The 27521-nt window shown below is 37.3% G+C and overlaps 1 protein-coding gene across 1 annotated transcript in view; it reads left to right on the top strand.

Annotated features, from left to right (window-relative positions):
- LOC131678871 (metallo-beta-lactamase domain-containing protein 1-like) overlaps nt 1–27521 on the top strand; it is a 459847-nt gene that overhangs the window by 52189 nt on the left and 380137 nt on the right. The window contains exon 2 of the mRNA XM_058959287.1: nt 18283–18447. Coding sequence (XP_058815270.1) covers nt 18283–18447 — 165 coding nt within the window. The remainder of the gene's footprint in view (nt 1–18282; nt 18448–27521) is intronic.

Here is a 27521-nt window from a genome sequence, read left to right as displayed (position 1 = left end):
GAGAGAATTAAACGGTCCCCATGACGCAGTAGGCGAACCGCGAAAGAAGGTTAAAAAGTTGCGCGCACGAGATCCAACGGACAAACAATAATATTTGATTATATTTTTATTTTTTACATATTGTAAACACATAAAAGATCCACGGCTCCGTTAAGCTGCCGCTTTGAGCCGTGTCAAATAAACGAAATAAAAAAAAATAAGAAATGAGGGTACGACAAAAATGACCTAGCGGAGATAGAGGAAAGCTTTACAATGAACGACGCGTGAAAGTTTTACTAAGCGATCAAAAAACACAAGAAGGTAAAGCTTTTGTTATTGAAGCAATTAGAGGTAGTTTAATCTGTTTTCAGGCACCAACGACACTGTTCAAAGAGAAATTATGTATTGCCATATGTAAGGTTAACAACTTCAACATATGCGCATTATGGTTCTAGTTTTCAAAGTTAGTATCTAATTAGATTAATTTGTCTACATCAACAACATGATACACCTAGATGAACATGACAACCTTAAGATTAAGACCCTGGCGCGAGGGACCAGCACTAGCAGGCTCGAGTGCGTCGTATTGAAAATACCGACGTATTTTGAATGTAATTACAGCAATTAATGAAAGTATTTAAAAATACTTCTGTTGTACTTAATAAAATACTCAATGTAATTAATGTCGATATGCAAGTAGTTAAAGTATTTCAAGTACATATTGGCAATAATTAAAATGTTTTGCGTATTTAAAGTACGAATGCGATGTACTTAACATCTTATCTGCAATTAAATTACAATGAATATAACACGTACTATTAAAATCTTGGCGGTAATTAATGTACTTCATGGTACTTAATGGTACTTAAAGTAACAAATTCAGTGCGATTTTGGCACTGGGTCGTATTGAAGATTTAGAATGCTTGCTTCTCACACTGGCGGTACAATCGACAAAAGGCTACCATATTTGTCTCCTGCTACACCTAATGGCGCAATCCGTAGTTGCATGACGACAAAATTGTCTCCGTTAACAACGTCTGGAGGATTTTTTTCGGGCTGAAAGAATGCTGATAAAACGCTTTATTTCTTCCTCCATGACCCTGGGACATGCTACCAACTAGCACACTGTGCACATATGTACCATCAAACTGCCACGTGTCAGTTCTAACACTAACTAACGGAACAATCAACACACTATGGGAACAGTGGTATAAAATCTCAAATTTAGTAACCCATTGCTGCGTGCATTTACCGCAGTCAGCATTCAGTTTCAACGCCTCATTCATTTATTCCTTCAACTGCATGTTGACTAAAGTTTGAAGCAAAATCGCATTCCTTCAGCTCGGAGAAACTATGAATGCATTCACCTATCAAAACGTTCATATGTTATAGTTGTGTTAGGTGGAATTGAAGGCAGTTGGTAGCATCTATTACATTTTCAAATACAGGGTGTTTGGTTCATGGTTAAGAATCTCTCGGGGGGTGATAGACTGCCATATTTGGAGAAAAAAATTGTTCTACACATACCATCAAATCTCAACCGTTACAGAGTTATTGAACTTTTTGTGTAAAAACTTATTTGTCTTAAAGTACCTCTAACTTTAAAAGTATACTTTGTATTTTAAATATTTTAGTTCCATTCGAAAGGTGAGAAAATTTCGCATTGAGTGATGCCCTTACATGTTTCAGCTAATAAGTTTAAGTAGCATTTTCAAAGTAATTTATTGAAAATTAAACAATTTTGAACGATTTTTCGTTCATTTCTTGAAAATCCTTATAGTTAACCTCATCATTTTAATAATTCAGATTGTTAGTCTTGATGAGCTGCTTGATTCGTTCTTTGACATGATACACTTACCTTGCCGTTTTTATCACATCGTTTCATATGGAAAAATAACGATTTCGAACCCACTACATTTGTGGCGAGCTCATGCTGTGTTAACTATTAAATAGCAGCAAAATGAAAAGAGATATAGACAAAGTGTCAAATAAAAAGTTATAGAGAATATTAAGGGGCATCAAATGAACAATAGTAACGATAAATTTTGTTGATTAATAATTAGAATAATTAAAAAACTCTCCAAAAAACACAAATTTTGAGTTATTTCGTTAGTAAAAAATCATTTAGTACACTTAACTAAAAGATATTTGTACATACACTGATAGGAAATTTTCTCAGCTTTCCAATGAAATCTTGTAAATAACGATATAAAGCATATTTTTTAGATTAGAGTCTTTTAAGCACTTGCAAGTCGGTTACAGGAAAAGTATAGTAATGAAATTACAAAGAAATGAGAAGAGATAGAAATATGACGTCCAAGAACAAATTATGAATCGTCCTAAAACCCAACTTTTGGATAATGGATATTGCTATAATCATACTTCATTATTTCGAGAAAATTAGCAAAAACCTCCTCAAAAACACTAACTTTTAACTACTTTACAGCTAAAAGGTAATTAAAACTAATTACTTAAAAGATATGAGAACACCATTCAATAGGAAATTTTCTCACCTTTCGAATGGAACTGAAATATTTAAAATACAAAGTATACTTTTAAAGTTAGAGGTATTTTAAGACAAATAAGTTTTTTACACGAAAAGTTCAATAACTCTGTAACGGTTGAGATTTGATGGTATGTTTAGAACAATTTTTTTCTCCAAATATGGCAATCTATCACCCCCGAGAGATTCTTAACCATGAACCAAACACCCTGTATAAGTGGATTGTGTAATTTATGATGTCGATTTTGAACCGAAAATAACTGAATGAACGCACTGAATCAAAAGAATGAAGGACGAGGCAAGCAACTAAAAAAGCTCCTTCGCGGCAGGCGTACATTAAATTTTGTCAAAACCAACGAAAACATCCAGACTTTAAAACTAAAACACAAAAAGTTGTCCAACCAGCAGTACTTTTATAGAAATAAATAGCACCGCCAAACAAGATGCAAATAATAGATAGGAAGGCTCCATGACCGTAGTCAGCAAATCGAAGAGGCATATCTAACCAATCGACCGTTATATCGAAGACTGCATATCAACTGGCAACTCTGTCCAGAATCTGGAGACAGTAACAGCAACGCCACTTGCGGGTAAAGGTGGTACTTCCCATAGTGATGCACACACACATATACACTTTTACATAAAGCTTCCTACCTTCCTCCAATAGATGCGCTGTAACCTCTGTCGCTTCTCGTTTGAATGGGGGAAGAAAAGAGATATCAGTCTTCTTAATATGTAGTCTTCGAACTGCTGCGATATTAGTATGGACGAAGTGACGATCAAGGGCGCAGGCTCAATGACTATCAGGCATTGCTAAAAAAGCTTCCCGCAACGAAAAAATCTTCGCACGCAATAGTTAATTATGCGCGAGGGGATCAATAGTAACACATTAAAAAGTTTAATATCAATCTAAGCACAACAATCCTCAATACCGCAAATGAGTACCCTGCTCTGTTTAACAGACTGCGCCCGTTTGCCGAATTGTGTGAGGGTGAATACCAAAACAGACGATTTACGACGGACCATATGTTTATTCTGCGATATAACTTGGACAAAATTCGACAATACACACCAAAAAATTCTGAATTTTATCGTTGACGTAATTGCAAACATGACACAATTTAACAAGCCGTCATTCAATAAATGACGAAAAATAACCGTGTTCCGTTTAATTTTACATGAAATAGACACTTTACATGCTCAATGACATAAAATTACACTTACTACCATTCAGAACAAACGCCATATGTGAAGTAAAATTACGTGCTTTACGAAATTCAACGACATGTAAAATTGGAATCAAATGTAAAACTAAGTTATTTTTGATGCTCGTATATGTCGGGGTCAGGAGACGTAAATTTACATTATTTTTTCTAGGTGTGTACGACTAGCGGACTCCCCATCTATTTTTGGATTTCAAGACAGCGTACGATTCAATGAAACGAAACGAACAGGGCAGATAACGATGGGTAAAAATTTAGCGGCATAATAATCAGAGAGACAGCTCATGTTAGCTTGATTAAAGTCAAGGGATGCGCTTTTAAATTTATTGTTTCATATAGCGCTCGAAGATTTGATACGAATATTTGTTGGGCAAAGGAACGGAACAAATATCACGATATCTCACAATTACTGGCATAAAAATATTTTGAGAACTTTTTTCGTACTGTAGAACCAACAAGAACGGTTTCTGAACGAACAACGTAAGTGCAACATTTTCCACAGATGTTTCTCTTTGTGAGTAAATTTGGCCATCTAACGTCGCACAGTGATCATCTTCCATACAAAAGTCGGACAAAACCTCAAAAGTGGCCAGAGTTTGATAAAAACTTCACATTGGGGTGATTTTGTAGCGCTGAATATTTAATATTAGTTTTTTTTTATTTTTTGTTTGCTTCAAAATTTTGAAACTTAGGGTGGTTCGAAAATTCAACATTAACGAATATACACTATATATCAAAATTCATTTTCAACAAATGTGGTGTAGTGAATTTTTAGCAAAATATTCATTTTTTCAATTGTTGATAATGCTGAGAAACATTTATAAATTGTATTACGAACCCTGGATAATATAACACTACCATGCGCCTCCTTGAGACATATCATGTAAAAGCACCTTTTTTCATACCTCGGGGCAGAAACCAGTTCGACCCTAAACGGAATCTTAACTAAAAAGATATATCCATTTGAATAATATAGATTTGAATAAGTTTTTTTTTCCAGAATTGATCATCTATTTCACCTTTGAATCTCTGTGACGACTCTCGTCAACTTGTTTACAAACAGAGAAAAATGTTAAATCATGAAAAATCGAAAAAAGAATTTTGAAGTAGTGCCGGTTAGGAAACACTGTGCGTCGGTATTGCAGGAGTGCTCTTTGCTCATATGCCTAACGTCGGTCAATCTTTTAAAAATCATGCTGGATATCTCAAAAATATTCAGTAAAATTTGCGTCTGGATCAAAATTTAGACGCATTTGTTCTCGACTTCAGGTCGCTGGACTAGACTAAACAATTCTATAGATATTGTATATTAAAATTTCAAGGTATTCATAGATAATGTGGATTAAATTGTACAAAGATCATCCATATCACACAATCCAAAAACTAAAAAAATACTTTTCATTCATTGTAATATAATTTTAAGACTTTTGTTCACACTACTCAAGTTACAAATAGGCCCAAAAAGTGTATCTTAACAAAGTCGTTTGGATTGCTATTTTAACCCCTTTGGAAATCGCGCTTATGTCCCACTGAACGAGCAGCCGCTGGTGCCCTAAGACGATTTCGCTAGAATTTCAGAAGAGTGTGCACTCAGTGCACTAGCGCAACTGCCGGAAGGTTAAAGTCGCTTTTGGCAAAATGTACGGCTATTCTCACTATGACCTGAAAATACTTTTTACTGCCGTTGTGTATTAAAAATACTGTCTAATGAACACAACTTGGACTTGGAATTGAGTTTGGGCATACAATACTTCTCTTTCTTTTTTGGGTGCAGAGAAAATCTACGGATTTAATGCCTGGCTGTGTAGGTACGCTACTCAGTGCCGTCCAACACGCGACTGAGCTTGTCCGTTCAAACACTACGCTTTCTTTTGTGTTGTGCTCGTTTCCAGCGCACTTGTATGTACAATCTCGAACACAATTATTTGTGCACAAAATCGCTTGTACATTCGAGCTCCATTTGCAAACACGTTTACCCATAATCATCAGCGTTGACTCATTTTGCTATGTACGCATGGGTTCAATGTTTGAGGCGGATGTAGGTATATCTAATTTGTTATTCACAGATTTTTTGTAATGTCACAGATTTTTTTCACAATTTTTGATCGCAGATTCTTTTTCACAGATGGCAGATTTTTTGCATTTTGATAAAAATTTCACAGATTTTTGGAAATATTGTAATTTTTCACAGATTTTTCGGAAATTTATCACAGATTTTTTCCTGTTTCAGTTATCACAGATGGTAAATAGATATTTTTGACCGAAACACAGATTTCAATGTGGCATTTCTGTTTGTTAGCGGTTGCATGCGTAACCTGCATGATAGAAATCTGTGCTTTCGTTGTGCAAAGACGAAAAACTTCTTAGCAACATTTTTTTTTCATTTCCACTCAGCCTATCCTATTTTTATTCTGCTAATAGGTACATACTACAAAGCCTTGTGCTATAAATATTTAGTTTCAGATATTAGTTCGGTCACGGTTTTCAGTCTTCTTTCTTCAGATCTTCTCAAATAAGTTTAATCGGATTCGATCACCTACTACAAATAAAATGACCTGATCCTCAAAAAGGTTTGGTTCAACAAGTAACATTCGATATTGATTGGTTGTGCTTAAACTATACGAAAGAAATATATTTGATTTATTATTACTTTAATAGCCGTAAGCTCAAAGGTGTACTTACTGTTTTTAAACCAGACTAACTTTTAAATCGGCCTAAAATATTTGGTAAGCTTTAACCAAACGATGCTGTCATTTATATGGCTGCGTTCTGATCTGCGATACACGACAACGTTAAAATACAGCAAATTCAAGTTAAAGAAAATGAGTAAATTAGACAATATGGTGAATTACTTTTCATTCCGATAGTTTCTTGAATTATAATAAAATTTCTTCGTAATATGTTTCGTTTCATAGCGAATAAGAACACTTTTATCAACTTATAGTCGATATGTTTCTGAACTTAGAACTTTAATGTGTTGGATAGTTGATAGTTTGCCGATCGTGTACAGAATTTTGTAGTGACATAATATGCAATGCATAAAAGGAAATAAATTAGTATACATATGCATGTTTTCATGCAGTTTGAATACGCGCTCGTTGAGTTTGGGGTGGTTTTATCACAGACTAACAGACATAACACTCAAAAACAAAGCTTCGACCGCTTTAACGGTCATTTTAAATATATTTGTAGTTGGGACTGTGGCCACATTTGAAATTATGGCGCCACTGACACATGAACTAGCATATGGGGGATAGACCACTAGTGAGAAATTGTTCGCAAACCTGAGGGGTAACCCACCTGTAAATGAGCGTTTGGGACTGTGAATAAAAGGTGGAGCTAGTGTTCTGGGAAAATTGTCGGATCGATGTTTTTTGAGGGAATTCCCTCATAGTGTTATGTCTGTTAGTCTGTGGTTGTACCATCGGTTGTGACTAGTGCCATGATAGTTTATTTATACTTTGATTTGAAAATGAGTTGAAATATTCCAATTTGAATTCAAAATAAACTGTGCATGTCATTCTAATTGAACACTATACCACGACGTGGAGGGAGAATATTAATATTCGCTGCAAGGGAATTTCCACAAGTTTGGAATAAATGTCAATTATAAATATAGGTTAAAAAACACTCTGCGAATTAAAATTGTGCATTTTTTTTCAGCGAGCCCTAAATAAAAAGTAGACAAAGGTCAACCAAAAAATTAAACTTTGCAGAATGATCATTTTATATTCACAAGTATTATATTTCACGTTTTTGTTTGCATTGTGGCAGACAGAGAATATAGATATTATTTCTGTAATGCATCAATGCACATTGAAACGATTTTATTTGCTAACAAAATTTCTACCATTTTATGAATAACATTAAAACTGAAGTGAGAATTTTGAGCATCCTAGCAATATATTTTTATGAGCTCCATGTAACTATTTTGGCCATTTATACACAATTCCCATTTAAACAAACGAATAATCATTACAACAACTGACAGAATCTTATACCTGTTAAATTATTTATACAAATTACGGAAAACCAATGCACTTCAATGTATTTTTACTCGAATACTGCTGTAAAATGAATGACATGTAATGAAAGTGTAAAATTGTATGCTGTTTGATGCTTCAATTGATTTTAACGTAATTTTCATTCAAATTTTTGATTCAATCATTGTATGTTCACATTCGTATTGATTTACATGTCGTTTAAATTTCATTATTTTTGGTGTATGTATATATGGAACTAATTTGTAAGCAGTTAACATTCTGATTCAATATGTAAACTGGGAATGTAAATTAGAAAATTTATAAAATACTGCATTTTACGATCTATATCCGATTGTCACTTAATTTGATGAAACTAATGAAAAAAAAACTAATTTTCTTTCGTTATTCACAATACGACAGATATATAGGCAATAATTCGTGAAAATATGTTATTGATTTGTATTAAGGAATTAAATTATCCCACTTATTCTCATAGCGATATGTAAAAAAATAATCAAAACAATTCCTATTGCAGTTTTGTTTCTAATTCTAACAACTTTGATCTGAATATGCGATAATCGATTCGATTTATCCAAATGTGCTCTCCTGAAGCCCTTCGTTGCAATTGGAATCAAGCGTGTAGAGAGAAGGAAAGAACGAGGAAATCGAAAAAGCGGATAGATGTAGTTCGATGGTGCTTGTCTTTCCTACCTGATAAAACTGGCTTATTTATTGTTATCTCTATTGCGAGCAAAGAGAGCCGTATATATCCAGAAGAAAGCCGAAGAGAGGATTGAAACTAACGAAATGTTCGTAAGAGGAGCATGACAATTTTTTGCACATTTTTGTCTTCTTCCGATAACATGATGCTGCTATTTGCGTTCTGATCGGCAATACACGGCAATGTTAATAAACCGTACTTTAATTGAAAGGTCACTGTTTATGCCATTTAATAGTCTGATGTATTTATTTCTTTTAAAAAAATTTGGAAGCTTCGATTTAGCTCAAACAAAATATCATTAGAATTATTAAGGATGCATAATTGGCTAAAACGTTTGCTGTTTTGCTAATAATGGTGCATACAATTGAAAATGTTATGGGATGTATTGTTCAGTAATGAGTTTTTGTGAAAATATATATAATTCTAAATGCCCACTAGTCGCTAGCCTGAGAGAGCTTCTCTGGCATTTTATTTAGTAGTCAGACAGTTCAGCCAAATCTGACTGTTTCAAATTAAATCAAATGCTTATAGAAACATGGTGTAAGCCTACCTTTTGTGAAATGTTTGTATAAATCACTGTTTTGCATCGCATAAAAATGCCGAATACAATTATTTATATGCTTCAGATAATTATTTGGTTCTTGGAATAGAAATCTGTCATTATGGGGGGTTGGGGCTCATTATACTATCCTACCCAACTACTCTACCAACCATGCCTATATAATTTGACAGAGCTACTTTGCTGAAAATGTAGTAATTCAAATTATAAGCACAATCAGTGGCGTAGCACGGAGGGTTAACCCCCCCCCCAATGAAAATTAATCGGATTAAAAAATGAATACATGCTGACTAATCTAATTAAATATTGTACAAAATATTTTTGGAAGTGTATTGTCTGATTACTACATTGAGAACCTATTGTTTTAACATCATGACGACTTTTGGAAAATTGTGGGAAGAGGCACTTGTAACTTAATAAAATAATTGCCTGAATTATTGAGTTTTTTTGGAGAGATGTTCCAAAATATGGATTAGGGACAATGGGAAGCTAATTTGAATAAGTTGATTGTCTATAAAACATAAATTTGCTCATCAAAAACGTGCATACATTTACTGAAAATGCATTGCTTTGAGATTGCGTAGAGTTGTCACAAAAACTCAATATGATTAAAAACAAGAAAAACATTTCTAAAAGTAGATGGAAGATGATGAAAAATGACGTTTACAGGTTGTCTCTAGCAGGTCAGGATATGTTTTTATGAGAATTTGATTGTTGTTGTATTATTAATTATATGAATAGCCGCTAAGTAGGATTGGGGTTAATAAAAAATTCAATATATTATGGCATTTACTCAAAATTCCATGCGGCCCTTCCCGATCGAAATGAACGACCACATTTCATGAAACACCGTTCTTAGCTGATCTGTCATAATATCGCAAAATTGCATAACGAAGGGCTGAATAAGAACACAAGCAGTTCCAAAAATCAGCCTTACATTATGCAACGTTTTGTGCTTCACTTATCAAAAAATGAGAGGCTTATTACTACCGCAAATAGCAAATCCAAGTACTAGTTACACCAAAAACTTATTGGCAACCTTAGAGCGGTCTTTAGAATTTTACAACGTAAAACAGGACATCTTCTGATAAAATAATTTTGGTGGTTAATCCTTTAGAAGTAATTATAGAGAATTTAATCTTTAAGAAAATTTAGCTCGAAACTTAATGTCTTTAGAAAAGTTTTCAAAAATGCTAGTTCACACAACTTTGTTGAAGACACGAATACTTTATATATTCAGAGTCTCGAAATATAGTAAACTGTATGTAAAAGCAAACCTTTTAAAAAAGTTATTCTGATATTACTGTATTTTATAAATCTATTCTGCGGTTTTTATACAATAAAATTCACATTGCATTCAAGGTATGAGTCTCTGAAGCTATCAAAAAAGTTTAAGATAACTGGCTTTAATGTTTTTCCTAAATATTGTTTTATATCTCGATATGCTGCATTCATGTAGCCATCATATTTTCAACAAAATTGTTTAAAATGATATTTTCAACAACTTTGCTGAAGGCACCAAGTCACTTACCATTTTTGAAGAGTTAATTTTACACAATTACTTATAGGAGAATTTATCACTAGAATTTGTATATCAAAAGATGCGCTGTTCTATGTTGGGAAACTTTTTCGAGGTTGTTGAACCTTCAAAGTAGAAGTAGACGCCACATTTAGCAATTAAAATTAAGACTATAAAAAATATTTAGAGTCGTACTTACAATCGGTTTATTTCGAAAAACAGTGAAAATTTGATGTGCAAATTTGCAGGATAGAAATTGCGAAATTACTTGAAAACTTTGACAGTTGTCAGAGAGCATAAAACATTTTTGCACGCATCGGTATACCATCAAGATTCGTTTATGGTCGTAAGAAACGGATGTCAACAACTCATGACAACTGTATTTTGATAGTTTGGCAGAGAAGTGCAATTTCCCAGTTTACCCCTACATATGTTGAACTATTGTAAAACTTTGGTTTCATTTCGATAATCATAGCCGATTTACCAGTCAATCTAAATGCGGGAAATAACTTCAACTATTCTGAACGAAATATTTAAAAAAAGGTTTTGCAAAATTTGTGTTCGAAAAAAAACATTAGAAATCTAGTGCAGAATTCAATTCATCTTTAAAATTAGTTTTTAGCGATTTTTATGACGATGTGTGAGTACTTGAAATATTTAAAGTACATATTAGCGGTAATTAAAATATTTCGTGCAGTTAAAGTACGAAGGCGCTGTTCATAAAATCTTGCCTGTAATTAAAGTACAATGAATTTGACACGTACTTTTGACGTAGGACTACGTCTTTGTTTTCGATATAGGGGTGCACGTTGCAAATTCTACAAAAATGGTATGTAACGAAAAGTGGTCCAATTTTAAACGCATATAATTCAGCCATCTCACGATAAATTTTTAAATTTTTTGCACAAATCGCCCCGAAATACTTCTAAGAATAGATTCCAATAGATAAACCGAAAGATTTTTGATATCATGGCATTAAAAATTTAAATAATGGGCAACCTAGTCAAAATATCGCGCATTTACACATAGAAGATAGCGCTTCCCTAGTCCAGCACGACAGATTTGTGTACCTAGCGCGCTACGCTTCAATGAATGACTTCATCATCGACTATTTAAACGGACGGATTTTGCCAGTGCAGCTCAGTTGTCTGTTGAGCGGCAGGCGAAGCAGACCACTGCGTTGTGTGTTGTCACAGCCAGTGTAGCTGAGTTAGAAGTCCGTTACATTACCTGTGGAGGTACGCTACCCAGTGAATGCGACTGTGCTTTCCGTTCAAACACTATGCTATCTTTTGCATTGTGCTCGTCTCCAGCACACTTTTATGTATAATGATTCGTACACAAAATAGTTTGTACATGCGAGCTCCATTTGCAAACACGGTTAACATGGTGTCGTGGTATTAGTTGTCTCTTTCACTCTACCCATCATCATTAGCGTTCATTCATTTTGCTTTGCGCGCTTGGGTTTAATGTTTGAGACGAATGTGTAGGTAGGTAGATCTAATTTGTTACTAAATTGCACAACGAAAGTTTATTATTTACGTTCGATCAATTCATTGATTCATTTCCCCATCACGTGATTCATTTCCACTCAGCCTATAGTATTTTGATTCTACTAATAGGTACATACTACAAAGCCTATTTATGAATGAATACACTGCCACTGAAAAACCGTTGCAAAAACGCTTCTTATCATTATATATAGAATTGTTTTCGATTCTTGTATATTTATAGTTTCGATATATGATTAAGACCACTGCATTCGCTATATTTGTATGCGTACTTTAGGAAAGTTACAATAATGGCAAAATATAACTAGACCAAGCATTCTGGTCTATACATGAAATGTGATTATATTGTCTATAATTTGATTTTTCTTCACTGGTCCGGGTTTTTTACCACACACAATCGAAAAGTTTTTACAAGCTAATCTTATGCTATAAAGATTTAGTTCCAGATATTAGTTCGGTCACAGTTTTCTGTCTTCTTTCTTCAGATCTTCTTAAATAAGTTCAATCGGATCGATCACCTACTACAAATGAAATGACCTGATAACCAAAAAGGTTTGGTTCAATATGTAATACTCGATGTTGATTGGTTGTGATTAAACCATACGTAAGAAATATATTTGCATTATTATTACTATAAATGTACTAAGAAAATAAATATTTTACATTAAGTAGTATAGTCCTACGTCTACAGCTCGTGCAACCCCATAGGGCTGCCCCTTGTAGTTTTTTAAATATTTGTGGTACTTGATGTACTTTCTGGTACTTACACACCAAATTACTTTCGCCGAATGCCAGCAAAATTTTGCTGAATTTTCATTTCAGTAATTCAAGATGCCGAAAGCTCAGCAATTTGAATTATATCGATTTGACACATTCACTTTGCTGAAACCAACAATTGAAATTGTCAAATTGACAGCGCAATTGCCGAATTCTCAGCATCCGGTAATTGCGCTGTCAATTTGGCAATTTGAATTACTGAATTGTCAGCAAAGCGAATATATCAAATGGGATCAATTCTAATTGCCGATCTTTCGGCAACTTGTTTTGCTGAAACTTTCAGCTGATGAAAATTCAGCAAAGTTTTGCTGAAACCGACAACCAAATTTTGGTTTGTAATGGTACTTAAAGTAACTAATTAAGTACTACTTTTGGCACTGCATCGTATTGAAGATTTAGAGTTTGCCCCTCGGTTTTTTTGCTTTGCAAACCAAAACGCCTGGCACTATGCAAAAAATAGGTGGGTAATGTCAGAGACATAACCGGAGTGAAGTAAAATACACTTAGGATATGGATATGTAGGTTATCAACGGGATTTTACGGAAAAGGGAAAGCCTTCTACTTAATTCTTTATTAAAATAATGGTGGTCCTGAAAAGGACCGTTTATGTTCGCTTTGGCGAATGATGCGCTGGATTCGATTCTTGTTGGATGCTGCTGACTTCTGCTCTCTATTTTCGGATTGAACTGTTATCCATGGGTGCGATACTGACATGATTGGTGTAGCTGTAGCGTTATAAACCGTTTATGATTTCTTTCTGCATCATATGGCGAAAATATTAAATTGCTGGATCAATTAAATAAAGATGGCGTTTGGAAATTTTCAAATGATTCGTTATGATAATTATGGTTAAGAAATCAAATTTAAAAAATTAAAATTCGTAATTGTTTTCCATCGTCAACTAGTTTTCTTCCTTTCAAATCTGCAACATTCTTTGAAAATATTGTTGAAATTTTATTGATGAAACGCTGAAAATGCGTTTGGCAACACTGCCCACTAAATGGATGGTGGGGGAAAGACGCGTATTCGTTTAGGTTATGCTAGTTTAGTAGCAGAAAGGAATGAAAAAGTGCATGGTACGAAAACTAGCGAGCAAGAGAGTGATAGTAGTGCGTATTCGCGCGTAAATTTTGGTCGGTCGGTTTTCTCATCATTCGTTGTACACCAGAATAGCAGTAATTTCCGCGCCATAGCCCGTACCAAACAGACCGTCCGCAAGCAGACAGCAACGAAAACCATCCGCGAAAGTACCTCAACCGCTGGTGACGTTGAGGAGCCAAATGCTACGGAACAGGAACTGTCACCCTGTGAGAAATTCGCCGCTATCAGAAGTGAACGGTATTTTCCTCCCACGATAAAAGAAACCAATGGTCCTTTTCAGGACCAATAAATTATATTGCAAGAATTTTTAATTTAAACTCCATATCACTTCGGTTGTCAGACTTTACATGCTCGTCTTTTTTATTGGAACTGAAAAGTGCATAATCTGTTTGCCGATGAGAAAAATCCGCTAATTATTATCACAATTTGAATTATTGATCATCGTTGAAATCAGTTCGCTTGTCGCCGCCGACCCGCTTCGTTAGTTCCTGGAAGGAGTACTCCCCATTAGCAGCAGCAAACAAAGGCGCTCTCAAAATTGCCTCCATCACTAGACGTGTACAGAAGTCGCAGTTTTTGCAAGGAATCGGCGATATAATCACAACAAACGGTCCTTATTAGGACCACAAAATCGTTCTCAGAAGAATTACAAATGAAATTTCCATTTCGTGCTTTGGAAAATAACTTCCCTCTTATCGGGTTAGATATTTTAATATCCAAAAATGTGCGATAAAACAAATGAACTGACCAATTTGACGGAAGCAAGAAAATACCTACAAAAATTTGAATCAGAAAAGTGACATTGACGGGAAAATGATTCGATCGTTTCTAAGTGTTTGGTAATTGAAGTTGCCGATTTGTTTTCCAACGTCAATTATTGGCGCGGTTGGCGAAAGAAAAGATTTTCAAATTTAAATCTTTCTAATGGAATGATAGCGCTGATGAGGACTAATTTGTTTGCCGAAGAAAATATTCTCCGGGTGGGAGTTTTTTGTTCCAATTGTTCCTGCTTTCTAATACGGAGCTGCACAAATTAATCCATGGAGATGAATCCTAATATTCACCTCTCCCGGTATTGACATCTGACAAGTGGACTTGCTGAAACCGACTGAAATGACAATTCTTTCTGACCAGATTTGCGGCTTGTTTCATGAAATTAGCGGGAACCAATCAGGAACGAGCTTCAGTCAGATGATTTGAAATCGGTTTTTTTCGTGTGTGTATGCTATCTTACATCCATCAGAAATGAAAATAATGGCTTCTGCTAGTAGCACGTTTCAACACAAACTGATTCATCCACCAGTCGTGTACAGCTCACAAATATTTCTCGGTATTGTACAGCCATCCGTTCGCGCCAAGCAACCAAATACGAATGTTTATAGAAACAAATCTGCAGCGGACCTATATTTAAAACTTTTCATCATTTAAGTGTTCGGTTGGTGCACCACATTGACGGCGCTGGCCGAGATGAGCTGAAAATTTTCACCATTTTTGGCAGTTTTTGAAGGATTTTTTTAAAACACAGTATTTTCGTAATTAATGCATGTTAGGGGAACATGGGGAGACTTGACCAGGTTTTCAGCTAAAACTGCATAAATCTCTAAAAAGGTCTTTAATCCATTAAAAGTCATTGAGATATAATGCGCAAAGTTATTGTGCGTCTTCATGATTTTTTGCAGAATTTTTAATTTGATTTTTGAAAAGTTACAAAAGTTTTTCAGAGGTCGTTTTTTTTGGTCAAGTCTCCCCACTACGGGGAGACTTGACCAAGGCGTGGGGAGACTTGACCAAGAGATTTTTTAAAAATCATAACAAAAAATAATGACATAAAACATACTGTAATTATTTTTTTCCATATTGTCGAGATCTTTAGGTAGCAGTAAAAAATATAAAAGGGTTGCATTTGATAAATTTAGATTTTTTATAATGCATTTCTTTTTAAGCATTAACTGTACTGCTTGCATTGCATGTTCACACATCACGAAATCAGTCCTACTATTGCTAACTTTGTTTACTAATACTAAAATATAAAGACTTATGTTTGAGGTGGGATTTTTTATGGCGTGATTAACATTAACAGTAGATACCCAAAGCATAATAAATATTAGGAATTTTGTATCTTTCTTCAGCTAATTGCCACTTGGTCAAGTCTCCCCAACATTAGTTATTACGTTCAATGTCATTTAAATTCTAGTAATAACTATTCCAATGTTCCAATTTATGTATAATCATTTCACTGCTTCACAAAGATTAAGATGGTATATTAGTACATTAATAGTAATTAGTAGTCGAGTAGATATGTCCATACAAAGTTTGATAAAAAATTACATCATTTAATGCAAATTTATTAATCACGTAATATTTGTAATACATTGCGGAACATATTTTCGATAAAATTGCCTTAAACCTCAAATCATTCTATTAAGTATGATGGAAGTTATTAACGTTCAAAATCTGACGCGACTGCCACAGTCGATATTTTGAAACGGGCCCCCATATTGAAACGTTAGAAGTATTCTACTACAAAATAGCTGTTATTTTCATTCAGGAGGGCACAATACATAAGTTAAAATTCGTTTTTTGCGTTTCGGATTCTCCTCATCAGTAACTAGCACCATTGTGACCAAGATGGTGCTAGTTACTGATGAGGAGAATCCGAAACGCTAAAAACTATTTTTAAGTTAGGTATTGTGCCCTCTTGCACAAAAAAAAAACAATTTTTTTGCATACACAGCAAAAAAAAGTCTTGTAACATTACGTCCTACCAGATGAACAGAAAAGGAACGTCCCAATACACATAAATTTACATTTAATTACATGTAAAAATGTGAGTTGTTCGGCTTTTTTAGGTTATTCAGTCTGAGTTTTACATCAAAAGAGTCACAATATTTAATTTTACATATCAGAACATGTAAAATCCTGTTATCAGACAGAAAGAATACGTCGCCACGTCGTTTACGTCAAATGTAATTTTCATTTTTTCTAAGAGTGTAATTCATCTGCCAAATATTTTATAGTCTTATAGCATAATTTTATAAAGTGAAGCAGCTAACTGTCAAATTGGCTGTTAATATAGTTTAATCTGACATTTGAAATCTCCCTGGACTGCGCTGAAAGTTTTGAACAACACAAAACAAAGAACAAAACTAACCATCAATCTTCCACAACCAATATTTAATTCAACACATCAGGCTGTAATGCAGACCGGACCCCTCGCCCACCGTTCGTCCTTCGCCGTATGGCAGTCAAACACGAGAAACGTTTCAGCGACTGGTTGTGTTCTGTACTTTTCCTTTCGTGGAAAAATTTCCCACCCAGTCCGCAACAAATCCCCAAAGCGGTGGCCAAAACATGTTCATGCAAAGCGGCGTTATTAAATCTGAACTCACGCCGGCCACGAACCGATGCTTTCGATATTATGTAAATTGATCGATCGTGACAGACAGCTCGAAGTGAGTGCAATTTTGCCGGAATTGATTTATTGCCACAAACCGTGATGATTTGTGATTTTCAGTCTCGATGGCGCAGTTAGTTCAAGCGAAGCAACAACAGCAACAACACCAACAACTGTGTGGTGTGAACCGTGGCTAACTACTAGGGTGTTCGTTACTGCAGCTGCTACTACTAGCGCCACGTTTTAGACCTTGCAAATGCGACCTAGAGAGAACGATTTATGGAAATGCGTGATTATCGATTTTCCTCCGACTCGTTCGTTCGTATGCTGAAACTACCAGCTTGCCATCCCGTTCTTACTTAGTACACTGGTGTGCTTCGACTGTCGGGATTTCCACGGTTTGTCTGTGTTTGTGACTGTGCGGTACCTTTTTGCCGACATTTTTGTGCGCGGGTGAACTTTGAGAGATACGGTGTCGGAGAGAATGGGAGAGAAAGAAAGAGCAAGGAAAAGCTTTTTTTTTTGTTTGCTAACTTTGGTGCGAGTCGAGATTTTCTCGGATGTTATTCTCGGCGGTGTTTTCCCCTGCTTGGCAAAAACAACGTCACTGTAGAGTGCAAAGGAAACTGCAAGGAAAACACGACAAGCAGACAAAGCGTCCAATAGAGCTGGTTTAAAATGAGCATCGGAGAAGAAAATCGATAGAAGTTCGAATGGATGCTCAAATTACGTGATTCCCCATCGTGTATTACTTTAGGTAGGGCTCTGAAGGGAAACTCGGGAATGGGATTTTCTTTGCAATTTATCGCCTACGCTTTCGTTTCTCATTTTCCCCCATAATACACTTGAGTCTTCGCATTTTCTTTCATATCTGGCGGCATGTCTCGGAACTGTTATTGAAAGGGGGAGAAAATCCTTACTCATACTACCGTAAGACTATTTTACTACTTTCTTCTGGTGCGTGTTCTGTATTTCTTATTTTTTTCCTTTATCGTTTCTTTTTATGACACAGGACTGCGGGAAAGTCGCCTGAATCCCGATGACATCACTTGGGTGGTGAGCACACATGGACACTCCGACCATCTGGGGAATAATAATCTGTTCCTAAAGGCCAAACATATCGTAGGAACTAATGTATCCCAGCGGAATCGTTACTTCGTCCATGATTTCAGCCGAGGTAAGTGATGAAGAAGATTTTAATATTTACTCAACTAAGTACATATGTGTGGCCGTCTGTGACGGTGTGTAAATCGTATCTGTGGCGACGAAAATGATAGAGCACGTGATGAAATAAATTGGACCTACTTAGTATCGACGATTCTTGGATAGCTTTCAGAAACATTTTCATCTAATGGCGTCGTCTCGGCAAACGAGAAAACTGCCGACAGTCGAAGTCGCGAGGGTGGGTGGAGGGTAAATATTGATGAAATCGGACCACTTTCTTAAGGGCGTGGATTTCGAGCTGGGGTGTGATGCGAGACATTAATTCTACCGAATCCGGAGAGGCGAGACTAATCGAAGAACCCATCTCGGAAATGGAAATGCTTCTTACTATAGTGCCGTATCCTATTTCATGGCGGGCGGATATTAGATCATTCCTCAGACGTTACCGGCTGTCTAAGTTCGGCGATGTACTCATTTTGTTGGAATTAGAAGAGAAAATATCGAGAATTATATTGCTTGATATAATTTTGAATATTGAAGATTTCGTTAGGGGAGAGTGGATACGCTTGATCCCACTTTTGTTTTTTTTTCTCATAACTTTTCAATGAAATAAAAATTTCAATTTCATAATACGCCATCTTATAGTCAATTCGAATTTTAAGAGCTATGGATAATATGTAAATCCGAATACTATGTCCCGTCAGTAACAATTTTGAAAATCATGCCAAAACGAGGTTTTTGTAAAAACGTGTGGTAACTTCATCCCCCGCCTACTAGGGCTAAAGAAACAAAGCACACTATGATTTATAGACATGAAAGCTCAGCTAACCACCTATCCTGACAAATTAATTTAGATGCACGAAAAACTTTAATCACAGTACAAAGCCAAGACAAGTATTTGCGGTAAATCAGTGCTGTATAACTGGCTTTTTCTACCTTCAATAACTTATGCCATAATTTGTTCACGGAAAAACATTTAAGATCAATTAATAGTGTCAGGTACATTATGAAAATGAAGTTTTTCTATTTCTTTACATTTTGAAAGTGTTTGAGAGAACTAATGGTAGGGATCGAGAATACCCAGTGTTACAGGGATCAAACATACCTGTTGTATGAGGTGAACAAAATTCAATGTTTTCGTATGTGTTGTAAAACTTTTTATTCGAAAAAGGTGTTTTTCTAGGCAAAAGCCCTTAGAAAGTAACCGTACTTGAAAATATTCATAAATAATTAGTTTGACGATCAAAAAATTTGTGAAAAGATCTTCACACATATTTTCTAAAATATTATACAACTTTTCCAATCCAAACGTTATACATCAGATTTGTTTTTTAAACATCTTATGCGACCAAATACTTCATTTTCTTCTTATATTGTGATAACATTATGCGTGTAGATTAGGAGATATGGCCAGGGAATCAAATATCCGCAAGGATCAATTTCTATATTTAGAACATTAAAACAACGAAATTATGATTAAATTTCCATATCGATCGATCAATGCATTAGTTATTGATTTAGTGATCCTACCCGACCAGGAGAAAATAACTGGCCAATAACCCGAGCATACTATTTTATGGTATCATACCAAAATCTTGTATTAATTGATTATTAATACCTCATTGAGGTATTAAGCAGGTATTGAAGAAACGTTTTTCAATGCTTGAATAATACCTGAATAAGGTATAATACTTTATTTTAGTAATATTGATGTAATCCAGTGATTACAAATTTCAAATCAATACCTTGTTGAATACAGTGAATTTTGTTATTGGAAGCATTGGTCATTGGCTATAGCCCCCCCTAGTACTCTGAAATTTTTCAAAATTTTCAATAAGTATGATTATAGTGTGGAAGGTATACGAGAAACATGTGCAACTTGCTGTATATCTCATTTTGTTTAAGCAAGCCATGTAATCTTAGAACACCTCGATAACACACATTTACGGAGACTTTAACCAACGCAACGCAGATTTTATTCCGGACTCTGAAAAAAAAAACATATTTTAATCCCAGTCGTGGGAGAAAACGAAACATTTCAGTATATTTTCGACAAAACTGCTAGCATAGGACTAAATCAAATAAATCATGTAAAAATCGACAGAATTGCTATCTTGATCTTTTATTTACAAACTTTCAGGAAGACTTCAGTGTATCTCAATCTCTCCTTTGTGGAAAAATGAAGCATTTCATACTGCTACTGAATTTTCCTTATTCATCCATGAAATTCAAAAACCCAGCGATTATGACTTTGAGGAAGTCTTTGGATACCATAAAGCCAACTATGACAATATCAGGCGGAAGCCAAGTAGTGTAGACTGGCAAAATACCCTCAGAAATTAAGGAAATATTGTAACCGCCGTGGACGTATTTTACAAAATTATTTTCAAGATAATTCCTGAAGAGGTGCCTATTAAGAAAAAAAGACGACACGACAACTAGAAGCATCCCGTTTGGTATAATAGACAAATTAAGAGTTTGAAAAATAGGAAGCAAAAAGCCCGTAAGCTATATAAGAAAAACCAAAATAATGAGCACTTGAAAAAATATTTCGACATTTGCGATAAACTAAATATGGCCATAGATTCTGCACTTGCGGACTATAACTCAAAAACGGAACAGCAGATCAAATCTTGCCCAAAGAATTTTTTCAACTACGTCAAAACTAAATTAAAATCAGACAATTTCCCATCAAAAATGCACTTGGATGACAACGTATGTGATAGCTCGGAAGAAATCTGCAACCTATTTGCAACATTCTTCCAAGAAATATATACGACTATTTCTGAACAAGACCGTGATCGCGATTATTTCGCTTTTCTTCCCGATTTTCCTTTGGATATTAGTGTCAATCATGTCGTAGTGGAAGACATTTTCAATTCTCTAAAACATTTAGATGCATCAAAAGGTTCTGGCCCTGATGGAATCCCACCATTATTTATGAAAAACCTACACCCAAAACGCGAACCGCATGAATTACATGCGAATAAGCATGATTCTAATGAGAATTTTGCATTGTAACTGGTATAATGCATATAAAGCGATATTGGTCCGGGACAAAAATGCATTAAGGCGATTACACCACAGAAACTTACACAAACCCACAGTTGAGAATGTATTAGTGAATTTAACGATATCGGAGCATTAGTATTAAAATGACTCCGTACTAATACACATGTAAAGGACATCTCCACTCGGATACATGTGTGCTCTGAAAATATTAATACACGCTCAAGGACCAGTTTCCATTTCGCCTTTCTACTGATCACATGCTGCATATTGGAGAGAACAGTTTATAGCGTCATCAAATTGGTGGGGTGTAGGTGATGATTTTGTTTTGATAATATGTTGAGCTTTCGGCGTTCTCTAAACCCTAAATTTACCAGCGATATGCGAGTTCTAGCCACTAGATAGGTTCATAAATAATGATTAATGATTATTTAAGCGCAGGAGAAAGTTACCTATATGGGAACATTGGGTTAACAAGTTAATTCAACATTTGTCGGATAGAAGCCGTCCGCCAATCATTTCTGGCATTCCTCATATCAACAGTACTTTCAGGTGATATCATATCAGTATTTTGCAGTAAAAGTATCTAAATTTAAAGTATCATAAACTATAAGGGCAGTGATGACATGGTTTTGCACTTTTGAGTAGCAGTGGCACTGGCAGTTAATTTCAGTTTATATTATTTCCCTAACATGCGAATCTAGCGCACATCATCGCCCTGGGCAACGATCATCGCAAATCAATCTGAGCACAAATCATTTTCTTCCACTCTTCTCTGAAGCACAGAATGAGAGAGCGATGATTTTACTGCAAAAACCATTCGCTATGGGAAAATAACAACGCGTATATCACACACTCTCGTGAACGTAAACTGTTCCCGCGTTTAGTGTGGTTGGAATTGAGTTGTTCGCAGACAAAAAAGCGTAACTGTGTATGAAGACAGAAGTTCTTACAAACACCACAGAGATATTCATGTATAGAATACACCACCTTTTTGGCAGACTCAGCAAGCAAAACCAACTAATACTTTTACATGCGGGCAGATAATATGGTAGCGTGTATTCTCAATCAATTTATTTCATCATGAATCAAGCGGTGTTAGTATAATGCAGTAGCTATGCTTGGTCTACAATGCGAAGAAAGCATGATTCTAATTCGGAATATGCACGAAAGGATGTAATGCCTTTTTTGCATTGGGAAATTGTTTTGGGTGTAGCAACCGAGTTAACTGCCCCATTAACCTGGCTGTTTAATATGTCTTTGCAATCTGGATAGTTCCCTAAAATATGAAAAAAAAATCTTTTTTGTGCCTATATATAAATCTGGCAAAAAATCTGACGTACGTAATTATCGTGGGATAGCCATAATCTCCTGTATTCCGAAACTTTTCGAATCAATCATTAACGAAAAAATATTTCTTCAAATAAAAAACAGAATTTCCAACCTCCAGCATGGCTTCTTCAAAAGTCGTTTGACCTCAACAAACTTTTTATTTATTTATTAACAGATTAAGGCCGAAGTGGCCTGTGCCGTATACAGAAGATTCCTCCATTCCACTCGGTCCATGGCCGCGCGTCGCCAGCCACGCAGTCTGCGAAGGGTCCGCAAATCGTCTTCCACCTGGTCGATCCATCGTGCTCGCTGCGCGCCACGTCTTCTTGTACCGGTCGGATTGCAATTGAGAACCGTTTTCACCGGGCTATTGTCCGACATTCTGGCTACGTGCCCGGCCCACCGTAGTCGTCCGATTTTCGCGGTATGGTTCATTCGCCGTCTCCATGTGCCGTCTTCCATCTGCACTCCACCGTAGATGGTACGCAGCACTTTCCGTTCGAAGACACCAAGTGCGCGTTGGTCCTCCACGAGCATGGTCCAGGTCTCGTGCCCGTAGAGAACTACCGGTCAAATCAGCGTCTTGTAGATGGTCAACTTCGTACGACGGCGAACTCTGTTCGACCGAAGTGTCTTGCGGAGGCCAAAGTAAGCACGATTTCCTGCCACGATGCGTCTACGAATCTCTCTGCTGGTATCATTGTCGGCGGTCACCAGTGAGCCCACGTACACGAACTCTTCAACCACCTCGATTTCGTCGCCACCGATGCAAACTCGAAGCGGGCGGTTCTCATTTTCTTCTCGTGAACCTCTTCCTATCATGTACTTTGTCTTCGACGTGTTGATGGCAAGTCCGACGCGCTTGGCTTCTCTTTTCAGTCTGATGTAGGCTTCCTCCATCTTCTCAAAGTTTCGTGCAATAATATCAACGTCATCGGCGAAGCCAAGTAGCTGAACGGACTTTGTGAAAATCGTACCACTCGTGTCGATCCCTGCTCTTCTTATTACACCTTCCAGCGCGATGTTGAATAACAGACACGAGAGACCATCACCTTGCCGTAACCCTCTGCGTGATTCGAAGGGACTCGAGAGCGTCCCTGAGACACGTACTACGCACATCACCCGATCCATCGTCGCCTTCACTAATCGCGTCAGTTTGTCCGGGAATCCGTACTCGTGCATAATCTGCCATAGCTGATCTCGATCGATAGTGTCGTATGCGGCTTTGAAGTCGATGAACAAATGATGTGTGGGCACATTGTACTCGCGACATTTCTGCAGTACTTGACGAAGAGCGAACACCTGGTCCGTGGTAGATCGTTCGCTCATGAAACCCGCCTGGTACTGCCCCACGAACTCTCTTGCAATTGGTGATAGTCGACGGCATAGTATTTGGGAGAGTACCTTGTAGGCGGCGTTCAGCAGGGTGTCGCCCTTTTTGTAGATAGGACACACGACACCTTCCATCCACTCCTCCGGTAAAATCTCCTCCTCCCAAGTCTTGGTAATCACCCAGAGCAGCGCTTTAGCCAGTGGCTCGCCACCGTGTTTTAGTAGCTCGTTTGGTATTTGGTCAACCCCAGCGGCTTTATTATTTTTGAGCCGGCTAATCTCCTCCTGGATTTCTTGGAGATCCGGAGCCGGTAGTGTAATGTCTTCCGCGCGTGCTCCCAGGTGCGTTACCGTGCCATCCTCGTCGTCTGCTGCATCGCCGTTCAGGCGTTCTTCGTAGTGCTGCCGCCACCTCTGGATCACCTCACACTGGTCCGTGAGAAGATTCCCGTTTGTATCTCTGCACATGTCGGCCTGTGGTACGTGGCCCCTGCGCGAGCGATTCAACTTCTCGTAGAATTTCCGTGTGTCTTTAGCGCGGTATAGCTGCTCCATCGCTTCGCGATCTCGGTCTTCCTGGTGGCGCTTTTTGGTCCGGAAAACCGAGTTCTGCCTGTTCCGTGCCTGTTTATATCGCGCCTCGTTCGCCCTCGTGCGGTGTTGCAGCATTCTCGCCCATGCTGCATTCTTCTCTTCGACTAACTGCTCGCATTCGCCGTCGTACCAGTCGCTTCTTCGGTCCGGGCCCACCGTACCTAGTGCAGTGGCTGCGGTGCTACCTATGGCGGATCGGATATCTCTCCAGCCATCTTCAAGGGCAACTGCGCCTAGCTGCTCTTCCGTTGGTAGTGCCACTTCCAACTGCTACGCGTATTCTTGAGCCACTCTGCCATCTTGTAGCCGCTCGATGTTTAGCCGCGGCGTTCGGCTTCGACGAGAGCTATGCACTGTCGAAAGTTTTGAGCGCAAGCATACTGCAACCAGGTGGTGGTCCGAATCTATATTCGCACTGCGATAAGTGCGGACGTTTGTGATGTCCGAGAAGAATCTACCGTCGATTAGAACGTGGTCGATTTGATTTTTTGTTACTTGGTCCGGTGATCTCCAGGTGACTTTGTGGATATCTTTGCGAGGGAAGAAGGTGCTTCGGATTACCATTCCACGGGAGGCTGCTAAGTTACTAGATTTTATTAATTATACACTGATTGCAATGGATAATGGAAACTACGTGGAGGCACTTTATACAGACTTTAGTAAAGCATTTGATCGCATTGACATCCCAATGTTACTATATAAATTGACAAAGATCGGCATTGAGCTTGGGCTACTTACATGGTTAGAATCATATCTCTCCGAACGTCAGCAAATAATTAAATTTAAAGGAAAGCAATCTAATCCAATTAAAGTCACCCCAGGAGTTCCACAAGGCTCTCATTTAGGCCCTCTATTGTTTATTTAATATGTGAACGATATATCCTTCATTCTCAAAAAACTGAAAATACTAATTTATGCGGACGATATGAAACTTTATTTGGAGATAAGAAATGCCGAAGTTATTAATATATTTCAAAACGAAATACAAATTTTCCACATGTAACTTCCTTCGTTACCGCCCGCTCAGTCCCACGGAACTCTACCTTAACCCCAGGGTCGGCACCAAGGATGCAAAATGCCTACCTTTTCTGCGGCTGTAATTTTTCTGCCTACATTCTCATTTCTCTCTCGATGCTGCTGTCATTCGCTACTACAGGACGCCCAGCGCGGTACGGCTACCTGTGCGCAAAGCAGTAACATGACAAAAAACTACTGTCCCCAGTACAGCCACCAGACGCGAGCGGTACAGCTTCTCTTTCCTTATTTTACATTTTTTAATATTTTCAATCTTTTTAATATTTTTATTCAAAAATGACGATAATTAATGCGGCTCATTTACGCCACGGCCGGCATCAACGCTTTCGTGTGCGGGCCTCTCCTTTTGACTATGCAGAGAAAAATGTACAAAGCGAGAGAACAAACTTTACTACGCCACACTCTCACCGTGCAGTCGGAGTACAGCAACAAAACAAAAATGTATTCTACTGCTGTACGGGAAAATGTACTCGGTTTGGTTACCGGTCTGGCAAGAGCTGTAGTGATGCGTCGCTGTAGCGGGCTGTACGGCTTGTGCAAATGTAAATATACCGAAAAAAATGTAGTTTATCGGTACCGTTGGCATCCCTGGTCGGCACATTCCTCGCCGTGTGGTTTCTCAAAATGCAAAGGGGAAAATCACTTTCAATTCTAACCGTCGTTTTATTTGGCACTCTATCCTCAAGTCCCTAACGTTCCTAAAGCCCTACTTTGATACACTGGTGGTTACTTACAGGTATTGTGTGGGTGTGAAGTGCGTGGGCCCGTTGCGCACCTGCCGCTGCCGTCGTCCTCAATGGTTTCTGGTTCCGATGACCTCAATTCGGACCAAGGCGATGCTTTACCGGAGCCTTGATGGCCTTCTGGGTGGAAATAGGCTGGTTCGGGAACTCGAGCACTTCTCACTCGATCGTGCCGTATGTTGAAACGATGAAGCACGCGGATCGGTTGCTTTACCTCCGGAAAACCGCAATCCGAAATGCGACCCCGTGGTTTACAGTGCGATGAAAGCTCCTTAAAGATGAAGGCTTCCACAATTTTACAGTTGATAATTTTAAACTTTTATAAGATTCCAACTTTTTTCGTACTAATTGCTTCGATCCGGTTTACCAAAAGTCGTGTGGATGGTTTGCTGTTCCAAGCCCAAGTGACGATCGAGTCGGTTGTTACCTTTACGATTAACAAGGCTCTACGGCAGAACCGACTCTATTGCTGGTATCGCAGGGTCGGCTAGCTACCGGGTAATCAAGGGCTACGCGGATAAAGAACAAAAATCTCGAACTTTCACTTTCCTTACACTTTTTTATTCACATGTATTTGTAGTGTGGGTGTGGGGTGTAATTTACAATTTTACTGTGGAGTCTACACTATTATTTTCACCACCCAAGTAGCAATTTTTGTTTCAGTAACTATTTCACAACCAGTTGGCAACAAAAAATAGGTGCTGTTGTGACTGACATCTAACTTTCTGTGCGATCCAAAAAGCGCAGTTTTAGGCCGATTTTCAACATGATTATGATTGAGCAAAACAGTAAAAACTTGTTCCCATTTCGTTGGAATAACCATGCGAGAATAACTAAATGAAAACATATTGTTGTCAACATGTTGAATGCAGGTCGCAACAAGATTACTTAATCATACCATTTTTCTTATAAATATGTTAAGATTATGCTACCAGTGGAAATGAAAATGAAGCCAAAGTCAAAATATACGTTGATTATTTAAATTTGAACAGTAGTGTCATTCTTCATATCAAAAATTGCCAATGAAGCATAAAATTTTACT

This window comes from Topomyia yanbarensis, chromosome 2, assembly GCF_030247195.1.
Source record: "Topomyia yanbarensis strain Yona2022 chromosome 2, ASM3024719v1, whole genome shotgun sequence".
Taxonomy (NCBI): Eukaryota; Metazoa; Arthropoda; class Insecta; order Diptera; family Culicidae; genus Topomyia; species Topomyia yanbarensis.
The sequence above is the reverse complement of the archived record's forward strand: the minus strand, read 5'-3'. Positions and strand labels throughout refer to the sequence as shown.